Source organism: Leptosomus discolor, chromosome 5 (assembly GCF_034619465.1).
Source record: "Leptosomus discolor isolate bLepDis1 chromosome 5, bLepDis1.hap2, whole genome shotgun sequence".
In the NCBI taxonomy this organism is placed as follows: domain Eukaryota; kingdom Metazoa; phylum Chordata; class Aves; order Leptosomiformes; family Leptosomidae; genus Leptosomus; species Leptosomus discolor.
Window position 1 is genome coordinate 23,820,096 of NC_141395.1, and position 27,575 is coordinate 23,847,670.

The window sequence follows — 27,575 nt, forward strand, 5'->3', positions numbered from 1 at the left end:
TCCAGCCTCCCTCGGCGGCTCCGGGATCGGCGCCACTCGGGTCCCGCCAACCAGAAGTCCCTCGGGGAAGGTGAGGAGGGCGAGGCGCCCCCCGCCACGCCCGGGCGGGGGGCAGCGCTGGGGGGTGGCGGAGCGGTCGGTGCGTGTTTCGCTGGGCGGAGGGAGGCGGCGGGCGGGCGGGCGGCGGGGCGCAGCGCAGCGGGGCCGGGCCCGGCCGGGCCGGGTCGTGGGTGTCCCCGCCGCGTTTGACGTTTCCCACCCGCTGAAGCAACTTTGAGAGTCCTTGGAGGGGAGGCGCTCGGCCTGCCCGGTGCACGGCCTGACCTTGCGTCGACCCGGGGAGCAGCCGCCGGCCGGCCCCGCGGCGCCGGCCAACCCCCCCACCCCCCCGCTCCCACCGGAGGCAGCGGCGCCCACGCCGTGGGGCGGGGGTCCAGCGGGCGCCGCTGGGGTCCGGGAGACGGGCCGTGCCTCGCTGGGCAGGGCACGGCGGTGCCCGCCGAGGGGCACCCGGCGGGCGGGGAGCGGCCCCGCGCGGGAACGGTGCTGCCGGCTGTTGTCCCCCGTGGGGTGGCCGCGAGACGTGGACAGCCGGCGTCCGGCCGTGGCCGCTACCCTCGCCCGCCCCTCCGCTCCTCAGAGGGTGCTTCAAAGATGTTCGTTTTATGTGCACCTGCTGCATTTTTCTGTGGTTTGGGCATAAAATCCCTCAGGTTCGGCTTTGAGGTGTGACTTTCCTTCCCCTCCGTTTTTTCGTTTCCCCCCTCATTTTTTAAGTAAACTGTCTTTTTTTTTTTTTTTTTTTTTGTTGTTGTTGTTGTTGTTGTGTTTGCTCTATTTAGTTCCTTTCCACCAGTATGCCCGTTTTTGGTTTTTTGGTTCTGTTTTTTGGTTTTTTTTTTTTGTTTTTTTTTTAGCACGTGTGTGTGTGAGCCGTCTATTACCCCTCTATCCAGCTTGCTTTGCTGTGAGTTTTAGCGACAGAGCCATCGGGAAAGCCATGGATCATTACTTTTTCTAAATTCCAGAAGCAGAAATAATTTGAAAGCACTGGATTAACTGGGTCACTGCCTGAAAACATCATAGCTTTCCTCTGGAGGCATGCGGTTAGATGTTTTCAGGACTTTGCCCTGAAATTGTAAGTCCTCAGAAGCCTACTTGTTTTATCTATCAGTAATGTACTTTGCATACCGGTGGCATTGTGTGAATAATGGTAACCCTGGAGAGCCCGGCTCACTGACGGAGAAGGCAGAAACACTGACAAAACCAAGGCCCGGATCCTGCAATCAGTTGTGCCTGTGCAAGGACCGAGCAGCTCTGTGGGCCAGGGTGCAGGTTTATCTGCCTTCTCTTTCTTGTGACTTGTGTGTGTATTACTGGCAGACATCACTGGTGAGGTGTAATGTAAGCAAAGTGAGCAGTTTAGGGTTTCTCCGAGATAAAATGCTTTCTATTTAAAGTGGAGCCTTTAAACCCTTCAGTCTCTGCCATTCACGCAGCTCAGGTTGAAAATAGTTCTTTTCCTGAAGTACTCAAACTGTTTAGGCTGAGTTGAGCTCTTTTCCCGTAGCATTGATGGTTATATAAATTCATATAAAATTAGGAATGTTGTTAATGGAAATTATGCAGAATTCTTAGGTTCTGACAAAGGACAGGCTCAAATGTTGTTGCTTCTGTAACTAAGGTAGGCAGAGCCATGCCTCCGGTCTCACCATTTGCAGGGCTGCTGCTCAGTCTGATTAAGAAAGTTTAAGAATTGTAGGGGTTGTTGACTTTATTTTAACTTATTGGGAGATTAGAAGATTAGGATATATTTAATTTGGAGTTGTGCTTGGAGTTTGTTTGCGTCTTATCCATTAGCAGTTCATGATACAATTAAAACATCTTTTATTTATAAAAACTTCTTTCTGCATTATCTCTTGTAGCTTGATTTCACTGTAACTCTTTCTGTTTTCTGTTTAGACAAGACAGCAGTTAACCGTGTTTTAGTGTTTGAGGGGGTTTTTTATTGGGCTTTTTTTTTTTTTTTTTAAAGGCTACTGAATATGCTGCTGCAAAAGTCCAGGTCGATATGCTCAAGGACTGTAGGCCGTGTTGGATACAAAGGATGATTTCGGTCTAAAAATGGATGGTCAAAGATCCTGAAAGCAAATGGTCTGTTTTGCCAAATAAGGAAACTTGGCACATTCTCCTGTGTATTTTAAGATAGCACAAGTGTAGTGTGCTACTACTTTATTGGCAATATGTTGGCAGCGTGCCTTCCTGAAAGAAGCACTGAATCCTGCTTTGTGGAACCACACAGTGAAGTGAGGGCAGTGAGTTGCATGGTTGTTCCCTTTAATAAATTACAAAGGATTTTCCTGAAGTAATTGAATGTTTAAGCAGTGTCAGGGGCACATGCAAGGTTAGGGATACAATTTTCAATGTTGCAGCCGCGCACTAAGCAAAATATGAGTTACAGTTACTGTGCAATTTGTGCTAAATTCTTTCCTGTCTCCTGTCTCTAACTTGTAAGTCCCTCAGTGGAAGCTCTCAATGCTCCAGGAGCAGTAGCTGAATGACAAATAGTAGTGTCTTCTGGCTTGTACATGGAATAAAGCAGAGAGTTGGGCAGGGCAGCACTTCTTCTACAGTGCAGGCTGGTTTTGGAGAGCTGGGAGGTACAAGTGAACGTGTTGGGTTTTTCCAGTGTTGCTGTGCTAGGATGCAAGGCAGCCTGAAGCAGGGTTGGTTTGCAACCCATCTGCCTGGGTGCTTGGGCGTTGCCTCACCTTTGGGGGGGTCTGGGGGGAGCAGCAGGTGTGGGACCTCAGCAGGGTCCTGGGAAGGGACCCCCGTGCAGGTTACACCCCTAAAGTGCTGTAATCTCAACGAGCTGGTGATGGCGGATGGTTTCCTACACTGAGAGCTTAATTACTGTACTGAACTGAGTTTGTTGTGGTTTCATAGCTTGCTGCAAAGTGATTCTGCATAACAGAGCCCTGACATGTTAAATACTCATGTTAAAGAATGTTAAATAATAACTTGACATGTTAAATACTGCTAAACACAGTTCAGATCTGTTTCTATTTGGTGTGAAATGAGCAGCTTCTGACAACATGTTCAAATAAGTTACTATGAGAGGAAAAAAAAGGACACAGAAGATGGAGATGTTGTGGCAAGATTACAAGCTCATGTTAACCATTAGAGATGAAATAGAAAAAGGAGAAAGTTCTACACACCCCCCCCCCCCCCCCAATCCTACAGGAATAATTGAAATAACCAGCAGTTTAATTATTTCCCAAAATACCTGTCATTCACTGTTTCTGAAATGTCACATTTTCATTTTTTTGACAACAAGCAACAAAGTCAGTCACATAGCATTCCCCCCTGCTACATAACCATACTCGTGAAACACTGGGAACTGTGTCAGCGAGGAAGGATGGTGCTGACACCGAACCTTCATTACACTGCGTGCTTGCGCATGGGGAAATTACCATAATGCCCCTGGCCCCAAGCCTGGAGACCCTGTTGCAGAGAACTGCTCTCCTGACTGCAGAAGTGTAAGGTGCAAAGAAGTGCCGCAGGTTGTTGGAATGATGCACTTGTTTCGGATGCAAATGTAAGACTATGGAGTTTAATGAAATACCTGATTTTTTTTTTTTTTCTTAACCAATGGTGTAAACTCAGATTGTTAAGCATCTTTTAAAACAGGGTGACAAGTTAATAACTGTGTGTGGATTTGTCGCACGCAGTTGTTACTCTAAACAGTTGTTTTCTCAAACATAACAAAGAGATTGATCTGTCTAATTGAGGATTAACTACCTTGCATCTGAAAACATGGAGTAATACTTAAACAGGTCTGTTCTTTCATCTAGAAGGAGAAAAACGTATACCCAACTTATGCTGTCATTAATTACAGATCTCTAAATAAAGTGTCCCATGTAAATCTCCTCTACTTTCTCTGGAAAAAAGCATCTGAAGAACCTGATAAAAAACAATGAATCATTCTTTAAATTATATTTCTTTATTGTGTGCTGGTGCCAATAGCATCTGTAGCTGATGGACTGCTGTAGATAAATATGAAATCAGGAAGGCGTTAAAAGAATGAACAGTAGCTTCTGCAAACGCTTATGTGCTGGGCACTGCCATTGCCATTGTGTAAATGTTTAGGTAAAGTTTTAAGCAACAAGGAGAACCCATCAGAAGTACTCGCTTGTAGTTATCAAGTGTCTGGTGTGCGTGTTGTACCATCTCGAGGTCTGTTTTCTATGAAATCTTGGAATAACATCTTGTTCTATGCTAGTGTAACTTTCAGAAGTCAAATAATTTACTTGTTTATACAGATGATTTGGTTCTCCTGGGTGAGCAACAGTTTAAATTAATTTGACAGCTCTTCAGAACTATTGAATTCAGATAGTGAAGGCCAGAAATGTTTGTCTCCTGTGATGTATTTTTCTTTTCACTTGGTTTTCTGTTCCTTCTGCCATCCCAAATGCAAGCATCTGTTATCAGCTGTTCACACTTCCGTGTTAAATTTATGGTCCAGTCGGTGCGTGTGCTTTTGTCTGAGTAACATTACTCTTCTGAATAATTGTTGTCAGTAAGGAGATTATTCACTGGAGCATAGTTATCCACGTGCATAAATGTGTGCAGGGCTGCGGCCTTCAATTATGAGGTCTCTGGGTTGGGAAGCTGACCTGTTTTATTTGTCTATGAAGTGTCACATATGCTTGAGACACCACGTATACAACCTTAACTTGGAGCAACTGCTGGAGTACATGAGGCAAATGAGATTTTGTTTCTGAAGACCTGCTAATTAAGCAGCACTGGCAAAGAAGCAAAAAGTTAAAATTGGCTTTGGTCCCCTCCTGATTTTCAGGAGTGACCAATTTCCTTTCCCTTGAGCTTTCTCTAAAGAAAATGTGTGCAGGGTGGTGCAGAAGATGACTCTGGGATGGCAGGAAATCTAACAGCAGCAGCAACAAGGTTAAAACAAGAACAAAAGGTCAGCAAAAGAGTTCAGGCACTTGGATTGGGGAAGGAGCCAGCAGGGTACTGGAAGAATGGACTTTATTTTGCATCCCATGGGCAACCCCCCCTCTGACTCACAGAGCTGGGGAAAGAGTGTTTTGTGTTCCCTCACAGAGAGCTTTGCAGGCTCGCTGTCAGCAAAAGGTGTGCTTGCTGCTGCCTCCTAAATGTAATGTCTTCTGTGACTATACTGAAGTTGTCGTGGTCTGGTCTGCACTTGCCTTTGCCCTTATGAGTGGTGAAGAGATGTAAAACGAAGCAGGCAGTTTCAGAAAACTATGTTATCTTATGCAATATCTAGAAAAATGTTGGTATCTTCATCTCACATTTGGAGAACAGCTGCAACCAAATAGTGCCAGAAATTTCTGGTCAAATGATATCTCAAAATTTAATCAGATTAGCTGCACAATCAAGAGAGCTGGGGGGAAATTTATGTCTGTCTTTGTTACAGAAGGGACTAGGATGAAGGGGTTTTGGCAGTCAGCAGTGCTAGGTGTATTACAGATGCATTTCTGAGCCCCCGGCAACACATAATGTATGGCTTCCATCTCATAAAGCCCTATGGATTGGAAGCTCCCAGAAGACCTGGTGTGTTTGGTACTATAGTTAGACAAGTATTATTGGACATGTAACTGTCACCAGCAACCCAAAATCTCTGTCCTTTTTTTGGCTTGTTTTAGTCAAACCCGTCTCTTTCATTTTATGCTGGTAAGTTTACTTTGATTAATTGCAAGTATAGTAACGTCTGCTAGTAATTAAAGCTGGCTAAACTGGTGCATCTGAAATGATCACGCAGCAGGCTAGCAGATCATTCTGGAGGATGCAGTGTCCTGCAGTCCCACGAAGGACCTGAGACTTCCTGATCTTACACCATTAAAAAAAGAAACCTAAAATTAGTCATTGTTCATGCCTTTAGGTAGGTGATAACGTTTCTTGAAATTCGCTATGGACATAAGCTTTATCGCTGTGAAATCTCTGAGAAGGACGTTCTGTTCCCCTGGCAGCAGACATGGGATCATCTCTTGAAACTGCCGACACCAACCTTGGCACGGGCTGCAGAATTTCACATACTGTAACCCAGATGAATTACCGTGTGCTTGAGCTTTGTTATAACATGGGAACAGAACTGAGTCACTTGGGAAGAGACGTTTGCCATGGCCAGGTTTTTCCACATCCTTGCGCGAAGCACTCCTACCTCTCCCTGAGCACCAGCAGCACGCGTGGTGTGTGCCGAGGTGTGGGTGGCTGCCTGCCGGCAGGCTGCCTGCCCAGCCAGGTCGGCGTGCACCTCGTGCATGGCCATTGCGGCGAGAGCGCCAGCGTGCCTGGCATGCCTGAACTCCTAGGCAAGCTCCGCGCGGAGAGCACGCGTCTCGTCCGTCGGTGCGCTTCGCTCGTGTTGGGGAAGGCAGCGACACGCCTGCTTTTCAGCAAGCCGCTTCCAAGGTGTTCGGGAAACGTCAGTATCACTCCGAGGAATATTCTTAGTCGTTTCTGACTCCCAGCTGCTCCTAATAGCTCCTGCAAGTTATGCAAACATTTGCACAGCAAGTTCGCAGGCTCTTTTCCTCCTGTGCCCCTTGGATTGTACTGTAGCATGTTTATGGCAACTGGTTCTGGTTTTGAGGTGTCTGAGCATAGGTAATTAAGTCCATAAATCCGTGGAGCATATGTGTTAATGGTGTTAATGAAAGCTTTTCTCTTCACAGGTTTTGCTGTGGTATATTTTGTCATTATGAGATGTCGTCTACCAGTGCTTCATTTGTGCAAATTAGATTTGATGACTTGCAGTTTTTTGAGAACTGCGGTGGAGGGAGTTTCGGGAGCGTCTACCGAGCCCGATGGATTTCTCAGGACAAGGAGGTGGCTGTAAAGAAGCTGCTCAAAATAGAAAAAGAGGTAAGAGTTCACTTTTCTTTCACTTTGTCTGCTAGGGAAACAAGAACAGAAATTCTTTTTCTAGTGTCTTCCATCCTCTAGCTAATTGAGGCAAACTAACTTGGGCTTTTTGTTTGTTTAATTACAAACCCCCATAACTGGATAATGTTACAACAAAGGCGTACTGAGGGGGCCCCAGCCGAGGGTGTCTCTGATTTAAAGCGTTGCTGTTTTACTGTTTACTGTCTTCCCCCACTTTTCTTGTTTAGCAGCTCCTCTCTGCCCTGGCACTGAGGAGGAGGAGAGCTAGCTGCACCTGTGGAGTTAGTAGTTTCCCTTTGAAACCACTGGGCATGTTGCTAGATAGGAAGAGGTAGTGCTCACTGTCTTCACCTACTTCTGTTTTCTCTTTACATCTAGTCTTCTGCTTGCTGTGGTTCACATCTGTATGTTCACTATAGGCTTAGAATGTATTGCTCGGTGTTGTCTTTTCCCTGCCTGCTTGCAGGTTTTGATCTGGGGCTCCACTAGCTCTGAGTTAGTCATAGCTGCACTTTGGCTTGGTCTCATCTTGCAGTGAGGTTTAAACCTAACTGTTCTACCAGTCACCTTTCCTCACGGCGTCCTGTGCACCTGGACAGGCAGACAGGTACTTGGCAACCCTGTGGGAAGAGGCAGAATTAACTTACTGCACCTTTGCCAGCTAAGGTTGGTTTGAGGTTTCATTTTTTAAAAAAGATTTTTAGGTTTACCTAAAAATCCTCTTGACCCTCAGGTTTGTTGGGGCTGTACAGAGACACTGTGTATGTGATCCTCACAGCGCTCCAGTCTGCCTGCTGGTCAGCACCGCTGATGCAGCCGTGAGGACACACCAGTGTAGTGATGGACAGCGCAGTTATGGACCGCTGTTCCAGCATGACTATATCTCACTTGTATACAATATCCTCAGAGTATTTTAGGAAGGCAGTTATAAGCTGGAGGACAGCAGAGCAGTGCTAAGGATAATAGGCTTAGTAAATAATCAGACACCAAAGTTCATTCACTGCTGCAGCAACCGAGTTAAGTGAGATTATGTCATGGTTAGTGATGTGATAAGCATGTTTGATTGTGATTAAGCAGGTTGCTGTCTAAAATAATGTGGAAGGATCTCATGATTTTTCCAGGATGGTGGGAGATGTACATCTTCTGTCCAATATCAGTTTGTACTGTTCTCTTTATTTTTACTATTTGTTAATATCAGGAGATACACAAAAACAAGTAAAATGAGTGCTATGCGGTATCAGTAATGCACTCCTTAAATCTCAGTAGTGGTCAGTGAAGTATCTGTATTGAATAAGTGTGTTTCTGGTGGGATTACACAGGCGTCTGTGCTAGACCTGTTGCTAGGTAATTAAAGCATTTTTGAAAGAAAATTTAAAACCACTATTACTACATTCTTGTGATGGCGCAAACCTTAGTGGAATGGGAAGTGATGGAGTTAAGTGGGACAGTTATATGTGTTGCTTGACACAGTTGGACCATTCAGCAAAAATACCTTTTGAAAACATCCAGATATATTCAAATACATACAGGTTGCATACTAGGAAAAGGAAACCATATGCTGGAATGAATTTAGTATAATTTAAGAGTTCATTTAGGGATTAATGAAGACTTGAGACTCGTTAAGAGCTCATATCATGGTACTGTTAGGCAAATTAGGTTAATGCCCTTGCATATCCAAATGAGGATCAAGTAATTTGTAAGAACTGGGTGTCCTTTGTCTTGGTATGTGACACTGGGAAAATGGGTGTTAGGCACTAGGTGCAGACCCAGTTCTGTTGTGTTTAAAAGAATGTAAATGAACTGGAGGGGCAGCCCAGGGGGATTGCAAAACACACCCAAAGAGTGGAAAGTAGAGCGGCTGTGTGTTTCAGAAAGTGGTGAGGGACATCATCCACCAGGATGAGTTGACAGAAGCGAAGCAAGTACTTTCCAGCAGAAAAATTTTATTTTCCTTCAGATTGGTCATCATTTGCAGCTTAAACTAACAAGATGGTTATAGTTTGGAGCAGCTTAGCATGGGCACCTTCTCTTGAAGGTTTTCTGGGGAGGCAGCAGAGAGGCAAGTGGTGATGCTTTAAATAAGTCTAGCAAGTTTTGCCAGAACTCGTCTGTCAAAAACCCTAGAAAATTAAAAAATAAAGAGCCTGTTTACAAAAACTGCATTTTCATATGGAGAAAATGCTGGGCTCGTTTAGTCTAGTGCAAAAAGTTACTACAAGAACTAATGGTTGGGATCTGAAGCCAGACAAATTAGGATGGGAAATAAAGCACAAATTAAAAGGAGTGAGGATGAGTAATGCTTGGAGCAGACTACAGACGGAAGGAGCGAAGATGGAGAATCCTTTCCATCTCTTCATGTCTTCATGTTGAGATGTCTTTTTGGACAATAGTTTTTGTCAAGTTGTTGAGCTCAACACAAGAGCAGCTTGCTGAAGTTCAGTTGCCCATGATGTACTGGAGACCAACCATGGTGGCCTAAAATCTCTTCTGACCCTAATAGCTGTCAGTCTGTTTACATATGCAGTGTGTTTATCTGTAGTGATGACGATAATGAACATTTGTGACTGAACTGTGCTGAAAGTCATGGTGAGTCAATAGCTTTTCTGATAGCAATAGAAGAATAACTTGCCATAACTGTATGCATCTGTGTGTAGTAGATATTTGGATGGATTGTATTTAGTCCAGGAAACTAATTATTACTCTTTCTGGTTTATTTGAAAGGAAATGTCCTTTTAACTCCATGACTGATTGTCTTGCATTTCTGTTAACTGCTGCCAATAATCCCTAACAACTGATTAAAGGGAAAACAGAGGAGAGTTGGGAAAAGCTTGCTCAGAGGAATTTCATGCTAGCCGTGTCCAAGGGCACAAGCCAAGTCAATAGAACTGTGGTATCATTCTGCAAATATGTTGTATCTGTGTTTCATTTTATTAAACAAGCCAATCAAAACCAGCAAAGATGTTGAAGGCTTTCTATTAGCCAAGTGGCTAACAAGTTGAAACGTGAAACAAGGCAATTTTTGTTCCAGTGTATAGCAGCATATCATACTAAAATATGTGCGCAGAAAAAATTGTAAATACTTGGAAGAGTGTTGCTCAGACAGATTTCTTCAAAACTTCAAAAATCTGAGAAATGGGAAGACCTCTGCAAGGCATTAAGTTTTTATAGACAGGCAGTAAAATGTGACTGTATGGGAAGAGTTTATGTGAATAAAATACAGCTAAATACAGCCAAATAGGTGTGCTGAGAAAAATAATTGTGCTGCAAGGCCTTGATTAGAGTATCACATCTGAAACTCTGGACAAGGCTTCTGCCGATTAAGTAAACCATAGGAGTGTTTATGAGTGATTAAATAACAGCAAAAACAAAGTTGAATTGCTCTTTTACTATCTAGTCCAAGCACTTTAGCAGTCTTAGGTTTTAAGCAAGGAACAGGAGTTCCTTGTGAATTGTTTTATGGAGAATCAAAGTATCGGCATGATGTTTGTGATGCATGTGGGGGGAGTAGAAATGCCTTCTGTAGTAGAATGTGCAATTGCTCCTTTTGCCCTAAGTAGTAATTATGTGCAGTCATTGAAGAAAATCACACACCTACTACTCAGGAAGTTATTTAGTGTTTTTGTGAACAATTTATATGAATTATTGAATAAGCCCATAATTTGGCTCCCACTGAAATGAATGGGAGAGATTTGGCCCAAAGGCCTTATTCTGCAAATTGCTAGCAGTTTTCTTTTGACTCCATTATCTTGAGTAGATAACCGCTGGAGTGAAATGTTACAAATGTTGTTTTATGCCTTGCCATGTTAGCTTTTCACTGAATAGCACTCACCTCCTTTGATTTTCTGTATGTCTCTGAAGTTCACCTGTTATTTGTCACTGCTTTTGAAGGCTGTACTTTTGGTGGCTGATTTTTGGCAGCTGACATCTGATCTGGAGTGTGGTTCTTCACCGGGAGATTTATTACTGCTGGAATTTTATTTGAAATTTGAATTTAATTTCAATGTCACTGCTCCTTGGAAGTACTCTGTGATCCATGAACTGTCTCCATGCTATTGATGGACAGCAGTATTGCATCTGATTTGCTTGCTTCAGCTGTTACAACTGTGGTACTTAGGTACAAGATTGTTTGGTTTCATGCAGTACAGCTGTTCCTGGATTCCTTCAAAATGCTGGTGGTGGTCTGTGCAAACTGCAGGAGAGTGGTGGAAAAAATACCAGTAAAATGTAACTGTAATCTTTTGGGAAGTACTTCTGGTAAACTAACAGAACTAACCTGTAGATAAAAGATATTAAATTGAGTAGGCTTAACTGTGCGTGCTTTGTTCAGTCATGTCTGTGCAATGCATTTGAGTTTTATGAGACTCAAAAATAAAAACATGTTTTTACTAGTTTTGATGGTGTATCGCTAGAAGTCTGACTGCCATGGAAATTAATTTTATATTGTCAGGTTTTTCTTGTATTTAATACATGTGCAGTAAGCCTTAGGGCATCTTTTAATGCTTCATAAAACTTTTCATATGGAATATAATGCAGCTTATTCACTTTTTTCATTTTGTGATCCACTTCTGGAAGGGACTGTCCAGAAAACATGGATTGTGCCTGTACCATCCGAAGGGGATGGGTTAACTATAACCACATGCATGTCGCTGGACTTACCTCATTCATGTTTGTAGTCTTAAAAGAGAGCATGTGGTAATATTAATGTGGGTCATGAGAGTAAGGACTGGGAATGACTTTCAAGAGTAACAAGAGGAAAAACAGCAGAGTAAAATAGAGCAAAACAAACCAAACCAAACTGAAGTTGATACTTATCCCTGACAGGACTAAAAATAGTAGATGTTGGTTTTGCTTGTGATTTATAGCTGGTATGGGTGCTTGGGTGCCAGCCTTGAATGACTCTTCGCACTGGGACCTGGCTGTAACAAAAGGCAATCTTCATGCTTTTTTATTATTTTATTAGCGCTCTCTAGGAGCTCCTACTCCCTTACCTCTCTCGTGTCTGAGTCAGCAAGTATTGCAAGTGATTCGAGATAGTATCTGCCAGGAAATGTCTGAATTTACCTGGTTCCTACTCAGAGTGGGGGAATGACAAATGCTGTGTTTGCAACCCATAGTCCTTTGGTGCAGGTGCTATGCTAATGAATGGTGAGAGGGGTCTTAAACTGTGTGCTATGTAAACGTACATAAGGTGTAGTAGTCAAATATAAGAACTTTCTAGAGATATCTGGGCCTATATTGGAAAATTACAGAGTTCACAAAAAAAAGAAAGTTTGTATATCCATAGAGTAAATGATTGCATGGGAACACTTCCAGCCCCGTATTCATTTAAAGAAATGCTGCTGTATCTTGTTAACAGCTAAAAAGAAATAAAACTGTATTTTTTTATATCAGAGGGGCATCTTAAAATGTCTTTGTTTCTGTTTTACAGAGTGGTTATTTTGCAGGTTTTTCTGTTTCTTTTTTGGTAAAGGAGATGGCTTAGAGCACTCCTCTCGGTGCTGACTAGGGTATTCCCAAAAGGTATCAAGAGGATACTTAGTACCCTTTATAGACTGTGGAAGTTGTCAAAATGGGGTCAGATGCTCCAGCTGTTGTATATTCTGTGTTTTGCAGAATAAATTGTTTTGGGTAGGACTGCCTTCTGCAATAAATCTCTTGACTGTTTTTGAGTTTGCCATACTCTTGGCTTTCATTCAAGGGATATTTTCTGGAGGACTGTATTTTGTAGGTGAATATCATGTTTTCAGATGTCAAGAAAGTCACTGCATTAGATTTTCTTAGTGGTTGCTTTGGATAAAACTGTATCATTAGTGTCAAGTGGCATATGTGTTGCAACCAAAATGAAATCAAAACCCCGTTGGTATTTGGGAGATACCAATATAATGAAAGATGATGTAGCGTTGCCAGAATACAATTATTCTTGGGAAGAAAAGGCTTTATTTCATTTTGCCTGTTTTAAGAAGAAACTTCATTCCTCTGTGTGTCTGCTCTCCAAAACAATCTCAGGAACATAGCAGTCCAGGCACAGAAACGTATTTGTCTGGTTTTTGCTACATTTTATTGTAATAGACTTTTTTACCTGTGTATTTAAACATTTTTATACCAAATTTTTCATTAGATGAGTAATGTCTTACAGCGTTGCTTCATGTAAATGATGAGTATTTGTAGTATGAGTTGTGTGGCTTACTGAGATTTTTTTGACCAGCTTAATTTGAGATTCCTACTTACACAAGCTTGTGTATACCAATTCGTTTAATCAAGCCAGTTTTGGCTTAATTTGATTTAGACATCAGCTTCAATGACACTAACATGTCAGGGCCCAGACTGGCAATCTGTGGCTTCAAAAGTTATTTTGGGTCAGTTGGGACGTAGTGACTGTCAGCTGACATCTTAGCTTGCAATAAATGAAAAGCAATTTCACAAGTGCTGGGAATGTCACTGTAGCCATATTTAAGAAGTTACTCTATCCTTTTGTCGGCTAAACCACCAGATTTTGTACTGAAATTGTAAAGGGTTAAGTGTACGTGTCCTGCTATTGACTGGTGGGTATCTTTGAACAGTTGCTACATAAACAAACTTGATGAACAGGTAAATTAATGAGCTAAAATGCACCAGATCTGCCTGTTGCTTCCATTTGCTTGACTCTTGAATTGCCCTAAACTTTGTCAGCATGAAGCAAAATTACCTTATGTGTGCTGCTGGTCAAGAATACATGTGCAGTTGCCATTGCTTAGTTGAGGCACAGGAAGTTGCTGTGCCTGATCCCTGGGCTAGGAATGTCTCAGTAATGCTTAGACCCTCTTACCTCACTTATCTTTAATTTTGGTTTTTTCAGAAGGTGCAACATCTGCAGGTGAACAAGCTTTTATGCCACTTTCCTACAAATTACAAATAAATGTTTAGAATAGGGAGAAAGTCTGTGTTTAGAAAGCACTCTTTTCTTGTCTTTTTTGCCCTATACAGTATGCAGCCTGTTAGGATACTATTAAATATTCTTTAGTTTCATAATTAGTTTAATTACATTGTATATTGTCTTAAAAATTATTCTGTCAATATGCTACAAATATTTGCTTGACAGTGGGTTGCTCAAGTTACCAGTAAATACTTAGTCACAGTTAAGTGTGGGGTTTGGGTTTTTTTTTTGTTTTTTTTGGTTTTTTTTGTTTGTTTACTTTGGTCTAGATATGTTTGTCCACATTTAGCCCATATGCATGGCTAAACTATTAACAGTTGCTGTGTCACCTAACAACCCCTCACCAGCCAGGAAGGGGAATCAGGGAAAAGGAGAGGAAATCCATGGGTAGAAATGAAAACAGATTTAATGAAACAGCACCAATACCAACAAAAGTACACAAAATTATACTCAGCCAAATGAACATGCAGCAGTCATGCGCAACAGGAGAGCAGTCCTCAGGAGCAGGAAGAAACCAGAGGAGGAGCAGGAGGAATCCCGCAGGAGCTCCCCTTTCTCAGCCCACCTTCCCCCTTTATAATGACCATGACACAATGGGATGGGCTACACCTGCAGCTGACTCAGGGCAGCTGCCCTGGCTGACTTGAAACTGCTAACGGCCTGCCTAGCATGGCTGGGCTGGGATTCTGTCCCAGTCAAACCAGGACAGTGTTTCTCCCTTTTCTGTTCCCTTTTTGCATGGGCTCAGTTGTTATTTATCATTTGGAGGAGAGATTGTGTTGCTTATTTCTCCATGCTAGCAACCCTTGACATCAAATGGCCGTTCTTTTGTTTCCCCTCCCACGACATTGTCTGACCCTGAGCTTCTGTTGAAGTGATCAACTGCAAAATGGTATTTTTGGATGTTTAAGCTGTCCTGAATCTTTGCCATAGAAATCTCATGGATATGAAAGAAATCCTTTTCTCTCAAAGTGGTGTTTTAGGCCGTTGCAGGCTCAAGTGATTGAGGGTTGGTTCAAGTTAGTCTTGTCTCTACGTTTATCTAGCTGTATAGTTTCCTTAGAACAAGGTTACGTACAAATCACATGGCAGATGAGAGCTAGTGGTAACTTTAGAGTATGGTAAGTGATTGCATGTTTGAGTCTCAAGTGCTTTGAGGGACAGCTGACAATTTAAATGTCCATGACCCACATTGAAATCTGTTGGTGTTGCAGTCTCTGGGAACTCTAAATAATTTACACTTACTGCAGCATACAGAATGACAAAGTATTGTTTCTGATCATACCAAAGTTGCTGTTGAGGGGTATGGAAGTATTGTTTGACTCTAACACAGTTTCTGGCTTGTTGCACACCTGTGTGATGGTTCAAATGAAGACAGGGATCTGTGATGGGGTTGACGTGATCTGAGTCTGAGACCATCGGTCTCCTGAAGGCTATTTTTCACAGGTGTACCCAAAGCTGAGCACGGGGGCCACAATCTTTGGTTGGGGACCCAAAACTATTCACCATGCACATGGTAGCAATGGAATTGTGAACTACGTGTTTTGTCCTCTTAAGAGGGCAGTAAAACACTTAATAGGAGGACTAGACATGCCCTCTTTTTTTTTTCCTTAATTTTTGACTGGCTGCACATGAATTGTATAAGAGTCTGGGACACAAGATTTCACTGAAAACAAAGTTGAGGAAAAATACATAAAAATATATATCCTAACTTTAAGGGAAGCATGAAAATCAATCTTTTTAATTGTAGCGGTGCAACTAAGACTGTAAAAGTTATTTCACATTTACCTATTGCTGGTGCTGATAGAGAAAGTTTCCTTTTTTAAGGGGACAATATAAACAAGTCACAAGGAAACATTCAGACCTGTTTATGTTAGCCGGAGTCTGCAGAGAAGCCCAGAGAACAACTACAGCATTAACTCTCTCTCGTATTCAGTTGAGCTAACCGACTGGGGAGACGAGGCCAGTAAGGGCAAATACAGAGCTGCTTTTCTGATCCAGCTGCCTCCAGACTTCCCTGTTTGTCTTTTTAAATGTATTTAATCTGTTACAGGTTATCTGCTGGAGAGGATTCCTGTTTGCAAATACATATTAATTTATTAGATTAATGTTTAGTAAACCTACATTCTACATAATTTCTATTTAAGAAAGCCAGCTCCACTGGGCAACTGGGTGGCTCAAGTAATAGTGACCATTTCTGTGTCTCCTTGGTCCCCTCTGCAGCTTGGCTGCCCGATGCCCAGACAGCGGGGCACCCTCTTGCACGCTGGAGGGGCCCCTCTACGGCCGTAGCTCCTTGGTGAAGTAGTGCCTGGCCCCTGGATGTCACTGAAAGGGGATCGTGCCACACACCTTTTCCTTTTCTTCTTCTGCCTCTGGTTGAGCGTTTATTTTACTCTAAAACTTCTGAAAATTTAGGTTCCTTATGACTAAATGTTGTAAGCAGGGGAGAGGAAAAATCATGTCGTGATACACACCTGACCAAATAGCTGTGGGTTTTGTGTATCAGGCATGTGAGTTTCCATACCATACAGTGTACATACCATAAACATGGTTTGTAAAAATGCTCAAGCTGCTGTAGGAGAAGTGAGGAAGCTGTTGGTAGACACGAGACAACATGCAGTTGCTTTGTACGAAGCTCGTCTTTGGAAGGTGGAAAAACCAAAAGGCAGGAATGCAGGCTGGGTGTGTGCCTGCTTTTCAATGAAAGCTCAGGCTCTCTGCAAAATTTTATCTGGCAGAGGCTGAATAGGAGAGGTGAGTAGGTTGTTGTTGTGGAAACTTGTTAAAGCAATCAAGTTGCTGCACCCTTGAGTGAGTGAGTGACATTTTCCAAGACATTTTCCATCTTTTCCTCTTCCTTGGAAGAATCGCAGAGCAGAGAAAACGTAGTGCGTGCCTTTGTGTAGTTAGAGGGGGAAAAGCACAGAAATCACTGTTTGTCTAATCATAAGCTTAATTTTAGAAATGTTGGATGCATTTGAGGCAATCCTATCACAGATGATGGCTTATAAGTAGTGATTGGTGGTTTTCCTTTTTGGTGAGCTATGTAAATCTCTTAAACCAGGGAAAAGGCTTTTTACTTTGCCTCTTTGTGATGTGTCTGTGTATGCTGAGGTGCTGCGTGTGATGTAAGTATGTAACAACAAAGGAATAAAATTCAGAGCTGTTAAATTGCTCTTCCTTTTGCATGTCCCCCTGCTACTACCCCCTGTAAGAGTTTGTGAGGGCCCTAAAGGCAAGCACAAGATCCAGAACCTCGCTCATTAGGACCACACATTTTGCTCTTAACTTTTGCTTTTTCAGTTGTTTATGTACAAGTCTTTATTGTAAAGTCTTCTCTTCAAGCCAGTGTCTCATCTGTCCTGTGCAGAAGTTGTCAGGAATGTGATTTCTCGCACTGTGTCCCAAGTGGTTTACTCTGTTCCCATTGCAAACTGCTTCCCTGTTAGCGCTACAATTCTGGAAGGAGTCCAGCAGTTTTTCACTGACCAGGAATAAAGCTCGGTCCTCCTGGGGTAAACAAGCATACTGCTGTTACTTAATAAATTTCGAATCTGCAGTATGAAACCTTCTGCTTTTTCATGACTGTGTTTCTGTGCTATGCTTTGAGAAGGGAGAAGACTCCCTGCCCGTTACAGCTGTTACCGAGATGAACGTGGAGTAACAGCACTAATGGGGTGCCTGGCTCAAGAAATTCAGGGCAAGTGACACTTGATTCTGTAACGACGCTGGCATCGTCTGTTAGCTCTAGTGACATGATCGTTGCCTTGAAACTGTGACCCAAGTTCCCTTTTTGGGAAAGAAGAAACCCACAGTCCCATTTCAAAGACCAGGGCAGCTGCTTTGTTTGTCTTTTAAAATGTGTATTTCTGCCTTTTTGCTTGGTCAATGTTTAGAACCATTAAAAAAATAAAGCTGACATGGGGACTGAGATCCTGCAGCTCGAGCTTCTTTATAATTACATATTCAGCCACAACCGTACAAAGGAAAATGAGAGTCCCTTTTCCTTTATGTACCGTATTTCAGTTTTCCCTTAGGTTTAAATTGGCATTTTGGACTATGTTCGCTGGAGCCACTGAAGAGCTTATCAGAAAAGGAAGGAAACAGAGGGAGGGAAAGAAAGATAGATTTCAAAATGGCAACCTTTTGAATAGTCTAAGTTCAATCCCTAAAACAAAAAGTGGAATCTTTTTTTTTTTCTAAATAATGTGCTCTACAGTCTCACCTCTCATCTTGAGAAACATGAAAGAGCAAGTAAAAGAGATGACCCAAATCACAGAGTTCCTTTGAAAGAAGAAATTCAGCTGTTTTGAACACTTACAATCAAAGGAAGTGGTTTCCCTAATTACATGAACTATGTGAAAGCTCTCAGAATAGCTCTTCCACCCCAGGATTCCTTGCACTTTAGAAGTTTGCATAAAAGCTCACATGGAGAATCAGATGCAAAGTGTTTGATTCAAATTTTATTAGGCAGAAGTGAGCATACATTCATATCTCCGGGTTTGACAGCTGGTTGGGTTTGGACCACAGTCCTGGGTTTGATGGATTTCAGTCCTATACTTTAAAATCTCACTCTTCAGGTTCTCCGGTGAGAAACCGCTTTCAAGAGAAAAGTGGAAATGAAAAAATGGAGAAGGGATAGAGGAGTCCCTTTGTGAGCTTTCAGTTGAGGATTCTTCACTCCGATTAGGCTGTTCATCATTGTGAAAATCCATCCCTGTACACAGCTTTTAAAAGAATGAGGAATTTCACTTCCTCTCATTTTACAGAAGCTCTGTATCTTAAAACAATGTATTTGGAAGAATTGGGATCTGAATTCTACAACTTCAGTGTTATTCTAGCACCACCATTTACTTCAACTCGTCAAATTCTGAATTCAATAGGGAGACTTTGAACAACAAAAGCAGTATTTTTCAGAAGGCTGTTACACTTTGTGCTTTCTTTTTGTACATACACAATAATAAAGGTATGTTAGTCTAAACTAAACAGTGAAGACATATGAAAAGATGCAGGACACTTTTAAAGGCTTAAGATCTGTGTTCCTCAAGATTTCTTTTTTTAAAAAAAAAGAGTTTTGCCTTTTTTTTGGTATTTTGGTAGTAATGGGAGCAAGCAATGGAGAACTTGAAGCAGTATGAAGATCATTTTTGATTGTAGGCACCTAAAGTTAGATGCATCATTGACCCAATTTAAATGCTCAGTTTTCTCCAAATGTTGGCAGAGTAGAATTTTACTTTTGCTCTGTAGGAAATGTCTTTATTTCTCCAACAGTTTATTAGCTAAAAACATAGTCAGGTTTTTAGCAAGATTTATGAGTATTCATCACTAACTTGTCCTGAAAATGCTAAAGATAGGAATGTAATCTTTACCTAGCTAAAACTAAAAATAATTCTTCCTTTCCAAACCATCTCTGGAACTAACAGTAAGGTGCTGTCCTGGAGGAAACAATATGGAATAATTAATGGTTGAAATATTAATAAATCATATTTGCAAGGTTTGCAATAATATGCAAGACCATCATGCTTGCTCTGTGCAACGGTAATCTCCAAATGGTCTTACATTCTCCAGCCAGAGCCAACTACGGCAGTTAATATCCAGATTTGATAAAGACAGAGATAATTGAGAAAATTGACCTTGAGGAGAAACTCGAAGCCCTCCAAACTGCAACAATTCAAACTCAAGAAGGAAAAAACGTGGAAGGGTTATGACTGCCTTCTGGATATATAGGATCAGCCAAACCCTCTTTATAGGAACACTGAACACTAATAACAAGATTCCACTAACTCTTCTTGAACAGAAGAAGAAATGTTTCTCTGGGTGCTTTTTTCCTGCCAATACTGCATCTTTCTTGTAAGAGTTAGCCTTCCTAAGCTCCATTTCTTCTTTTTTTTTTTCCAGGCAGAAGGAAGGACTTTTCCTGGAATCAGGGAATTGTCTGCTAAAAGTGAGCACCCTCAGCACACCAATGGTGCAAGTAAAGTGCACAGCACGGTAGCAGCACATGTGGAAAGGGAGGTGAAATGTCATGTAGCCATACAGCACTCTGACAGGGTGGAAAAGAGTTCTGGCTGTGCCTGCTGGAGAGATGTGTCTTGGGCAGCATTACTTTGTGATCAGTATGGCTACAGGGTGATTTTGCTTGGATGACACAGAATGCTTAAAGTCATCCCAACCTTGGTTGACCTGAAGGTGGCATGGAAAATTACATTTGCTCCTGTCTGATTATTGATGGGAGTTGATTTCTCCCTATAGGTAAATTAAAATAGTCCTCAGATGAGTTTTTGCATGCCTCTGGTGTTGGAAAACGGGAAGCTGTGGTATACGTGATGCTGTTATTCTTCCACACCAAAGGAGATGTTGCAGGTTTGAATGTGCTCTGTGGCACCGAAACAGCACGGAGCTCCTTGGCCCTGTATCCAGCTCGTGAGCTTAGTTCATTTTAGTGAACTTCACCAATACGTTCCTTGTCGTACTCAGAGCAGAAATCAAACCGTTAATAATCACACGAGGACTACAGGCATTGCTAGAATAGGAGAAGAAATGCCAGTTCTTTTTGCTGCGCTCAGATTCAGACTGGACTTGTCATTAGCTGCAGCATGTTGCCTCCTCTTTGGCTTTTCAGGTACAGTCCATGGGAAGGGGATTTCATTGGTATGCTGCACAACGTGATCCCAGACCTGAAGTTCCTGTGGGCTCATGTAATGCAGCGTTCACTCTTCCTCTTTGCTGTTTCATTTATTACAGGTCCTCGGGAAGCACAGTGCAGGGCGGTGGAGGAAGTAGCAGAAGTCAGTTGTTTTGTAATCACAAAATAGATGATGTCCATTTTCTAACTGGCCTTTTAAATGTTCTTAATCCCCAACAGGAGTATGTGTGTGGTATTCCTCATGTATTTTTCTCACGTGTCTGGGATCTTTCTAATAAAATGATGAAACAGAAAATTCAAATAAAGTCTGAAGGTGCAGATTACTGGTGTTGAAGTAGAAACAAATGGAGAAATGCCAAAGCTGAACGTGGTTGCAAGATGTTCTTTTCCTTTACGTGTTTACCCTAAAATGTACTGTGGTTAGTTACATTGTGGAGTATTATTGCAGTACTGTTATTTTTGCACTCAACTGTCTTCTGTTTTCAACTTTTTCCTGCATCTGTATTCTTTTAGAAATTTTGATCTGTTCATGTGTGAGTTTGAGCAGTTCTTAGAAACATTTTGTATATTTTGGAGAATGAGAATTAATAGCATGTGTGATGCTGTGATTTTTCCATAATTCCAACTCTCCTTAGAGTATATGCTCCTTGCTTGCAGGTGCTTTCTTCCACCAAACCATCACAAAGGAGTTGGAGTGGACCTTAGGCTTCATGTTCTTTAGTTTTGCTCATTATTCAGTTTTGCTCTTTCTGGAGCAGTTTCGAACCACAGAGCCAAGGCTGTGGTTACGGTACCTCTGGTCGTTCTGTCGTAACTTTGGGGAAGGAACTGGCTCGGGATATTGATGTTTGGTTAGAGAACGATGAGGAAGTCAGACTTTTGGTTTAATTTGGTATCCTGTAGTGGTACAAAAACTGTGCAAGTTCGCTGCTTCCTGATGGTCTGCTGTTCATGAAACTCAAAGCCACTGCTTTCATAGGATACCGTGTCACTCTGTAATTAGTCTCTATCATTGTTCTAGAGAGATTCTTCCAGATTTCCAGTTTCTACAGAGTTCAGAAATACTGGTATTTTAGTTATTGCCTTTTTAAACAGTTTATTTTGAGGCTGACCACTTGTATTCTTATATAGATATGATGTCAACATAATTTTGAAAAGAGGGTTTGCTTTTCTGAAAACAATTTTTTTTTACAAGGATTAGAAATGTAATGTTATTGACATATCCGTGTAAGCAGATAGCTATAAAGAAATCTAGATAAGATAAGGAGTTCTGTGTACAAGAAATTAATCAAAGGGAAGTGGGGGAAAAGCTGAATTTACGTGTGAGAAATACGTAGTACAGTAATACTAATAAATGTGGTTTTATGACACTAAAACCAATTTTTAAATATTGCTAGTTTTCTTCTATGGGTTTTATCTTGGACATTGTTTTATATGAATTTTTTTTGTCTTAATGGAAAAGGGTTGAGATATGGTGAAGGTAGCCTGAAGAATCCCAAGAAAAAAATAAACAGCAGATCTACTTTGCAAAAAGGTAAAAGTTTGAAATTTCAGGAATTTTGTCTAGTTTCATTTTTTGACCATCACTACCCAGTAGGGGTAGCATTTGAGCCAAGTTTCTAAGTAAAATACAATTTTCAGTCTTAGACAAAGAAGAATAACTTTTCTGAAAAGCAGGTAAGTAATTTATGTCCTGAAACTTCAGTTCTGTTGGGAATGGAGACTCTGATCCATAGTGGTCTAGGTGGTAGTGTGGTCACAGCCAGAGAGCTGCTGCGAAGTCTGTTGTTCTGGCTATTGCTTGATGGCATGGTCTTGGCTGAAGGACAGTCATAGTTGGGGAAGGTATGAGTCAAATTTTGGTGGAGTTTGGAGTCCTGTGTTCCCGGAGGCTTTTCTTGCTTATGTTGTTGCCAGTCTCAGCAAGGTGAAAGGGAGATCTGACTGTAACCTGAGGAAGGATGCCTCCTGCTTGAGTCATGATAAAAAGAAGACTTGGTAAGTCACAGAGACAGATTGCTACTCTGGATTCAGGAAGGAAGGTGATCTGTTGCGAATACATGCTAAAACCAAAACTGGAAGCAGATGCATGGTGAAGACTTCACCATGATTAATGGTGGATTATTTGGATAGTTGCACATAAAACCATGATGTGCATCATTCAGATAATGCACAACAGTCAGAGATTCAGATGGTGGTGACAACTCCTTTTCTTGAAAACCCTGGATTTTGTGAACTTGTGCTATGGCACAGGTAAATGTGGCATGAAAAATGCGTCATGTCCTTGGAAGACTCTCAAATACTTCATTTGAAGAATGCCTGTAGTTGGCAACTACTTCCTGTACTTTCTTTTATGCCAGCTGGTCACAGCCAGAATTTCTGTGCTGAAAGTTTTGTGTCTTTTTAAAGTAAGTGGTCTCTGGCTAGAGAGCTATTCTTTGCTTTTCTGCAGGGGCATGTCATTTTTGATTGATAATTGAGGAGAGCCTTCTACAGAGCTCCAATAGCCTGTGGAAAGCAAAACCCTACATTGTTCCCCAGCAGTTGCTGTTAAAATACAACAGGAAATTAATGCATCTTGGGACGTGCTGTTTTCATGAGGGTGGGCTCAGCCTGTCTGGTTGAAGAACATTTTCTGGAATTATAACAAGCACTGGGATTCCAGTAAGAGGGTTCCCTGTCAAGTGCTGTCCTTATCATTAGCTACAGTAGGTTGGGTTTACCTACTCTTAGACAGGCTTAAAGTGAGTGCTTATCAAGAATATGATTTTTTTTTTTTCCCCTTCATTAAAGTACGATTTTCATGATCAAGTTTGAGAAAATACTTCAGTGGAAAGCTCATTGCTACTTTAGAGGAGTGGCTCAGGATCCTTGAATATAGCTGCTGCTGTCTCTGTTGGAGTCTGTGCTAATTGTTCAGCAAAAGCCACTGGATAATGAGTTTGGACTTGTTCTTCTCAGTTATCTTATCCAGATTCCTTACTAATACTGTTCAGACCTCAGAAAAAATCACTGCTCTAGCTGGATATGTATAGACATGGCATTTCTCCAGATACAGTTTCTTTGACATTGTTTTCTCTTCTGTTACTCCTAACCACTGCAAGAGACCCCTTCAGAGGGGATTGGTTTTGCCATTACTGTCATACCAGAATGTCTTTCCAACAAGGCACTCATGAGACTTACAGGAACTTTGAATTCAGAAATACTTTCCTTGGATATTTTTCCATTTGTTGGGTCTGGAAAAATTCAGGTGTTGCATATTAGCCATGATACCTGCTCACCTGTGGAGCGAGTAGGGAGTCAGAAAGTTTCATGTTTTGTTACTCCCTTGTATTTTAGAGATGTCATGGGTTTTGTTGCTGTACTCTATAGTCAAAGCAGGTTTGCGTTTAAAATGATTGTGAGTAAATGGGAACATTTACCAACATTGAGAAGAGAAATGATGATTGCTGGAAATAAACTGCTCTGTGGGAGCTCAGATATTTCAAACCTGCTGTTTAGTTCACCTATTGTTTCTGTTCAATTGCTGGTATTGCTTTGCAGCTGGAGGCAGCTTCTTACTCTAAATCTGCCTGAATGAAATATTTATAATATTGCAGGACATTATTCATTTCTAAACTCTTACACCATTGCAAATATGTAGTTTATGTGTGTTTTGAAGGGTTTTACTAACTATGACTAACACTAGTGAAATCCAAACTACTCTTTTTATTTTTGGCAGATAGATCTCCCTTTATCAGGTACCTTAATATTAAATGCTGGTACAATCTCAAGCTGTACGCTCCTGTGGGATATATTTGGCCGTTGTGGATTTCTAGTTGAAATCTATGTGAAAATCAGTTATTTGTCCACGATCTTTGTGCCTTTAAACATTCCGTAAGGATTTTCTGCAGGAAGTGCCCTTGCTTAGTTTTATCCTAAATGTTGCAGCTTCTGTTAACAGCCTCTTCTCTCATTGATACAGTAAGTTTTTAACCCCCATCAAAGAAGACCGACACCATGATCCTGCAATTGCGCAGTTACTGCTGGGTGGGCTCCATGTGGTTATTGTACTCATCTGATGTATGTCAGTGGCAGGATTGAGCCAGTTGGCTTCATCTAAATCCCTCTCTCTCCATAAGGCAGGAGGTCTGCTGCCTCATCACAAGGACAGCTCTCCCAGTGATTTTTGGAGGGACCAACCTGCTTTCCATGAGCTTGAGCAAGCCTTTGCAGTGTTTTGACAGGGATGTTCTGAATTCACTAGATAGTACTCCTAGTCCTATAGACTTCAAATTATTCTTAAAACTTCCAAGTTACACGCAAAGGTTGCTATAAAAAGTTACAGGAGATAGTAAAACTCCGTTTTCTTTTCAGATGGTCGGTATCCAATATATTTTACCACTAACATGCCCTACAGTGTTCCTTACCTCCAAAAATACTCATACACGTTTGCTACTGCATGGTGCAAATGAAACACTTTGAAGTAAATTACTTAAGATGGGGTGAACCTGTAACAGCACATAATAAATTTATCTCCATTTTCCTTCAGCACAGTATGTTATGACAGTTTAACAGAACTGAGGTATCTTGGTGATGTGGTTTTCTTTTTTCTTTCAAGATTTCAACCTAAAAGTCAATACAAGGTATTCAAAGTGTGTGTTTCTACCACAGTATTTCCAAAAATGAGAATTGTGTTGTGATACAAAACAATGGGTTTAAAATAATAAGATAATTATATAGCAATGAGAATTTATTCGTTTCCTTTCCACTTTTAGTCTCTGGGACTTGTAACAGCATAGGACGTAATTTTGGATGCAAATTTGATGCTTTGAAACATTTGCTAGATCAAAATGCTCTTAAATACGTGTTTTGTACATCATTGTAGATGTACTTATGAGAATTTAATTCTGTTGTTGACAGAAGTGCTGATGGCATCAATTTGAGAATGTAATTTAACCCTTCTTTTCTGTGTGGTTTGTGAAATAGTATCCCTGTGACTCCAAATATATAGCTGTCTTCTAAGACATAGCATATGCTGGCAGAGTTTTAACTTGTTAATGGGCTATAGGAAATAGCCTGTATTTTGGGTAAGTGACTGTCTAAATGAATACTAAAACCGAACCCCAAACTCAGACAGCTTTAAGTGATACACAGCCACAGTTTTAAGAACCGTGACTGCCTTTTGAAAGGGCTGGTAATGCATTTGTGCTGAGAGGGTACCTACAGCACATCTAAGCATGTGTTAACTCTGCTTATTTGCTGTTAAAAAATCTCACTGAGGATTCTTTGGCTTTGCCATGTTCATGGGGTTTTCCTCTTGCTTTGTTAGTATCAAAGACAGTTTGATAGCTTTAATAAACATTCTCTGAACTGGATAATCAATGTGCTTTGCTTATTAATAGCGTTGTTCTTAAGGACCTCAAAGCACAAAACCTTCATATATTGTTTTCCTTACAAAATAAAAACTTAGGACTTTGCCTCCTGTTTTGTCTGTTCTCATAATTTTTTGTATCTTCTTGATTTTCTTTTTAATGTTAAAAACTGTAATAATTGCATAACATCCCTGCTGTAAAATTCTTCTTACAAGTTTTTATGTTTCTAAAATTCTTTATATATCCCTTTATTTGTTGCATATTGACAGGAACATTTGTTAGCAATGAACAGAACATTAGTTGTCTAAGACATGGCATGATAATAATCCAGAAAGAGCTAAATTACATAAACTGTTTCTGTATCCTGCTCGTTAAGAATTGTATTCAGTTTAACTTTCGAAAGGATAGAAACAATGAAGTAGTAAAAAATATCTGCTGTGGGTAATTTTTGGCTTCTATCAAAACCTTAATGTGATTTAAAAAGAATCATCAGGCTGTACAATATTTATGTTAAAGCATGTAAAACATAAATATATTTGAAAAAGTATGCATTTTTTTTTACTTAATGATTTGTCAGGATTACATTAAAAAAATCATAAACCTGTAGGATTCTAAGATGCATATTTTTCTAGTGTTTTGTAGCTGAACTGTAGCTTTAGATGCTGATTGTCTTCATGTTATGTCTGTAAAATGATGGTTTGGGCTCATTTACCTAGAGAAACTAGTGTATTATAAGAGACATCATCCCTTATGAGACGTCAGTGAATTCACAGGAGAGCGTTCTTGAGACATGGACACAGACTGAATGTATTTTTGAGCAGGAATCTGGAAATAAAGGTTTGGGATTGATTTGTGTTAGCTTTTTATATCTTTTTGTATGTGGTTGTCAGTAAATAGAATGATTTTAATAAAACATCAGCTGGCCTCTTTCAGCTCCTCTTTTATTAGACTGTAAAACCCCCTGAGAGTAGCTAAGTTGCAACTCTCCCAGGAACATAACAGAGGTCAAAGTGTTTAAAATGCTACAAGACTTAAGAAAAAATATCTTTTCTAAGCTGCCTTACGTGTGTATAAATATCTCCTTAATGAACATGGCAAACATTTCTTTGGAAAAGTAAATAACCAAACTATTGCACAATGTAATATAAATATTAGAAGGCAGTTAAGGAAGTTGTATTAATCCGATTCCATAAGCAGCTAACCATGTCTAACCCTGTAATTTTGCATGGAGTGAAGGTGCCTCTTGCTGTGCAGTGAACTGATTTATTAACAGACGAGTTGATTGGCTGCTGGCTGACCCGATGGTCTGACAAGGGGCTGCAGCTATTTCCTGTGTTAATCGTAAACCATCATGCTCGGACCAAGGTGGAAGGGTGGCTGTACTTTGTCCTTTCCAGCCAGTGGCTCCAAAGGGACCTGCAAGAAATGGTGATTAAGTTGCTGTGGGCCCAGTTTGCCTGGACCCAAGCAAAAAAGTCTTTGGATACTGAAAAAACTCTGTGGACAGATGTTCTTTTGCATGTCCATCTGTGCTGCTGGAATAGGCTGCTAGCCCAAACCCTTGGTCACTTCTTTTGACTACAAGTGCCAGTGTAACAACTTTCTAACATATTTCGAAGGAGGACCAGAGTGACTAAAATATGCTGAGTTGTTTGGTCTTTGCTAACTTTAGCTGCCTTGGGACAGGGAGCTCTAACGAGAGCAGCTGCGGCTGGTATGAGTAGCT

At 41.1% G+C, this 27,575-nt stretch overlaps 1 protein-coding gene across 2 annotated transcripts in view; it reads left to right on the forward strand.

Annotated features, from left to right (window-relative positions):
- Positions 1-27,575, forward strand: part of MAP3K20 (mitogen-activated protein kinase kinase kinase 20) — a 93,401-nt gene continuing 65,826 nt past the window's right edge. Inside the window, exons 1-2 of one of the 2 annotated variants that reach the window (XM_086465110.1) lie at positions 1-70; positions 6,723-6,912. In XM_086465110.1, the coding sequence (XP_086321236.1) occupies positions 6,754-6,912 (159 nt within the window). In that variant the 5' untranslated portion in view covers positions 1-70; positions 6,723-6,753. Of the gene's footprint in view, positions 71-6,722; positions 6,913-27,575 lie in introns of those variants that run through there. The other variant, XM_086465111.1, reaches the window with a different exon arrangement.